The sequence below is a fragment of the Mesitornis unicolor genome, unplaced genomic scaffold (assembly GCF_000695765.1).
Source record: "Mesitornis unicolor isolate BGI_N332 unplaced genomic scaffold, ASM69576v1 scaffold8451, whole genome shotgun sequence".
In the NCBI taxonomy this organism is placed as follows: domain Eukaryota; kingdom Metazoa; phylum Chordata; class Aves; order Mesitornithiformes; family Mesitornithidae; genus Mesitornis; species Mesitornis unicolor.
The window spans coordinates 1-3,654 of NW_010165754.1; the positions used below are offsets into that span (position 1 = coordinate 1).

Sequence of the window (3,654 nt, forward strand, 5' to 3'; positions counted from 1 at the left end):
ACCTCTTCTTCAAGATCCAGGGCCTCAAACTCTTCTCAGTTCTGTCTAGTGACAGAACAAGTGGCAATGGTCACAAACTGGAACACAGGAGGTTCAACTTAAGCGTAACGGAAAAAACGTACTTTATTGTGAGGGTGACAGAGCACTGGACCAGGCTGCCCAGAGAGGTTGTGGAGTCTCCTCCTCTGGGGACATTCAAAACCCACCTGGACGTGTTCCTGTGTGACCTAGTCTGGGTGATCCTGCTCTGGCAGGGGGTTTGGACTGGATGATCTTCAGAGGTCCCTTCCAACCCCTACCTACCATTCTGTGATTTAACTCCAGTCTAGACAAAGCCACTACAGCTACATTGTAGTTTAGTGATTTTGAAACAATAAAGAAAAAAGTTATTCTTTTGTTAATTGTGTGTATATTATCCATTTGTAATTTTATATTACTCACGATCTTAGTTTGAAGTAACTCATTTAACTCTCCTTTATATGCATTTGTCAGCCATTACATTTGTCAGGACATCATTACTCAGTTTCTGCAGTGTCATTTGGAAGTAAAACCAATCCACTTCTTGTCTGCTCTGCTTCTCGTGAACGTGTGATAGTGTGGAATCTTGATGAATGCGCACAGAAAATACAGGAAGGTAGAGTCTTATTTCTGGGGGGATGTTGAATGCTGTGTTGGGCAAAGGGGGTCGAGGGACCCACCAGAGCAGACCCGGGAGCTGGCCAAGGAGCTGCACAGGAACTGCCGACTGCTTGCATCCTCGGGGGAAGCGCAGAGACACACTGCAGAGGCAGTTAAGTTCTACTGCTGTGGGTTAAAAGGGTCATTTTTAATCATAGTGACACTGCATATCTAAGCGTGCAGTGCCAAAAAAACCAAATGCTACTTTTTCTTGAATAATTAATCTGTAGTACAAGTGTTTTGCATCCTGCTTTGTCTTGTCCTGCCTCTCCTTCTGCCACTGTGTCATTCACTGTTGTCATGTACATGTGGGAGCAATGTGAGTATGTGTTTGGGGAGGAGAGTGCATGAGTGAAAGAGAGCTATGATGACCTAACACAAAGAATACACGAGTTCTAGTATCCCATCCAGCATCTTGGTTTGGAGCCTCAACCAATGAAGTCTAGGGAGCAGTGCTAATGCCTCTTCAAGCTTAAATCAATTGGAAGGTAGAGGAATAATGAAAGAGAAAGAAAGGGAGCAAGACCGCCAGAGTCATAACTCACTGGAACCCCAGTGACACTTTGTCCAAAATATATTGTTATGGCATGATAATTGAGAGGTATTGCACTCCCCGTTTGGTGTCAATGTTGAGAATCACATGGCATTATCCAACACTATTTAAGTTTTCTCCTTGTCACCTTTAGTTAGAGATTTGCCTATGAGTCATTACATGGGAGTTGTTCCTTGTACTCTGCTCCACACTTAATTTGCAAGTCTACATATTATGAAAATTATTGTTGTAAAGAAGACAGAACATTTTAAGTGCTTTTATAATAAATGTCATTATTACATTTTAATTCATGTAAAAGTAGCATAGAAAATCAAATTTCCATTTTATGGGACTATGAATTTGAAGGAAAAAACATGGAAGTTAGAAATAGACAGTAGCAGACAGATAAAGAGTATGTGTAGTTTTAATACAAAGACATTTGAGAGCCAGATTCTCTACTGCTGGATTTTCTCTTTCTGTTCCCTGTAACCTCAGGCTCTTCAGCCGATGCTGTGTAGTCTCTCTCTCTCTCCAAATGGTGCTCTGAAGAGTCTTGGCATGTTTTCTCTGACCATACTGTTATCAACTGTATCAAGTAGTTAAGGAGTTCTTTCTGTGCTCCATCTCTCCATCCTGGTAGATCTTGACATATTTATCAATTGTAGAAGCACTCCACAGCATCTAGGATGAAACCTAGAAAAGGCCAAGTATAGTTGCTGTGCCTGTATCCTAGATAATTTGTTACTTATTGAATCCTAAAATGTAATGGGATATCCAAAATGTCCTCACATAGTTAAAGGTAACATCATAAAATAGAGATCTGCGGAAACTAGCTGCTTGAAGCAGTGAGTTGACCAGAATAAAGTCATGAAGAGAGGGATGAAACATGAGCCTGTTCTCAAAGCTAGTCTTATCATCTGAGTGTAATGATATTCAGTGGTGTACTTCCTCTTTCAGCCCTTTCCCACAGAACAATTAAAGCCAAGAGGAGGAAAATTCCTCTTGCTTGATGGCTGAGTGACTGAGATGTTCTCCTGGAAGAAGTACTTTTCAAACCCTTGTTTTGCTGGGCTTCTGTCAGGATTTCTTGCCTCCAAAATGAATGTGGCAATATGAGGTTCCTTGGGCACATCACCTTGCTCTAAAAATCCTGTCCCTGGCAATCTTCGATGGAAATATGATTTGATGGGCACACTTATTATTAGCATGTCAAAAGGTACATGTCTAGGCAACCGGGCAGATGAAGGAATCCAGATGGTGCATAGTTCTTTGCTTTGCTTTTCAATAGCTTGATGTAATTAAACTGTAGGTTGTTCTATGCATCTTCCTGACAGAAACTGGAAGAGCTTTGTGGTTAGATAACAGCTATGCAAAGTTTCCAAGGATCTCAGTGAACCAGAGTTTTATATTTCATTGAGTCTCAATAACAATAAAATTGCTTCAGGGTTAACACCTCGAGGAATTGTTACAGGAACTCTTTTGGGAATGGTGCTTCATGTACGATTTAGTCCGGGTGATCAACAAGTGGCAGTATGTGCTGGAAATCGGATCTACATGTCAAGTGCAAAGGTGAGATGCCATTCTTTGTAGCCATGGTGCTGGTATTTCTTTAATTTATTAACTTTCAAATAAAATAATGATACAGAAATGTCAGAATACATATTCATTTTACTCATACAGATGAAGATAATTATGAACTAATTAATTCTTGATAATGTATCATACACTAGATAGAAGACTAGATTAAAAAAAGATGAAGTAAAACAATACCTCAGTAATTTGTAAGAACAAAACAATCAGATGACATCTGAAAAATTTGTATCATTCATTCTGATGAAGCAAATGTAAAATGTTGTGGTTTTGCCAGCAGGATGCTATACAGGGCTGCAGTTTCAATAAGAAAAATCTTACTGAATGAATACTTTTAATCCAAATCTGACAATTTATGGCAACCGTTATGAATTATTAAATCTTGTAACTAATTTTAATTTTCAGTTTGAACTATAATCTGTTCTTATTTTGGCTTGACTAATCACAGAAAGAAGCTATACTAGCTGAATTGGATGGTCACCTGGCTCCAGTGACTGCTGCTGAGTTTTGCACACGGGAGAAAAGTATGCTTATATCTGTGTCAGAGGACAGAACCTTTAAGGCAAGGAAATTGTAGAGCTGCACTTTGAAAAATATTATTTTGTGAATATGTGAAGTAGTCTTTTGTTCCCTTTAAATATCTTGTGAAGATTAAGCAAAAAACATCTTTGACTTTATAGAGATCAGGACATTGTTCTTAGAGTTGCTTGGGAAGTTATTTTGAAAAGATCAATGCAGATTTTGGTTTTTCAAATAGCGATGTGTTAATACTTGTGGCTATTATTGTCTGGCAAATGGAAATAAAATATTTTCATCAGTTTGGCTTTAACTGAAATGTTTCAGTATGCTGAACC

The 3,654-nt window shown here is 38.8% G+C and overlaps 1 protein-coding gene across 1 annotated transcript in view; it reads left to right on the forward strand.

Moving 5' to 3' along the window:
• Window positions 1-492: 492 nt before the first annotated feature.
• WDR27 (WD repeat domain 27) overlaps window positions 493-3,654 on the forward strand; it is a gene marked incomplete at both ends in the record, with an annotated part of 32,565 nt that continues 29,403 nt past the window's right edge. Inside the window, 3 exon segments of the mRNA XM_010194743.1 lie at window positions 493-634; window positions 2,655-2,779; window positions 3,249-3,362. Coding sequence (XP_010193045.1) covers window positions 493-634; window positions 2,655-2,779; window positions 3,249-3,362 — 381 coding nt within the window.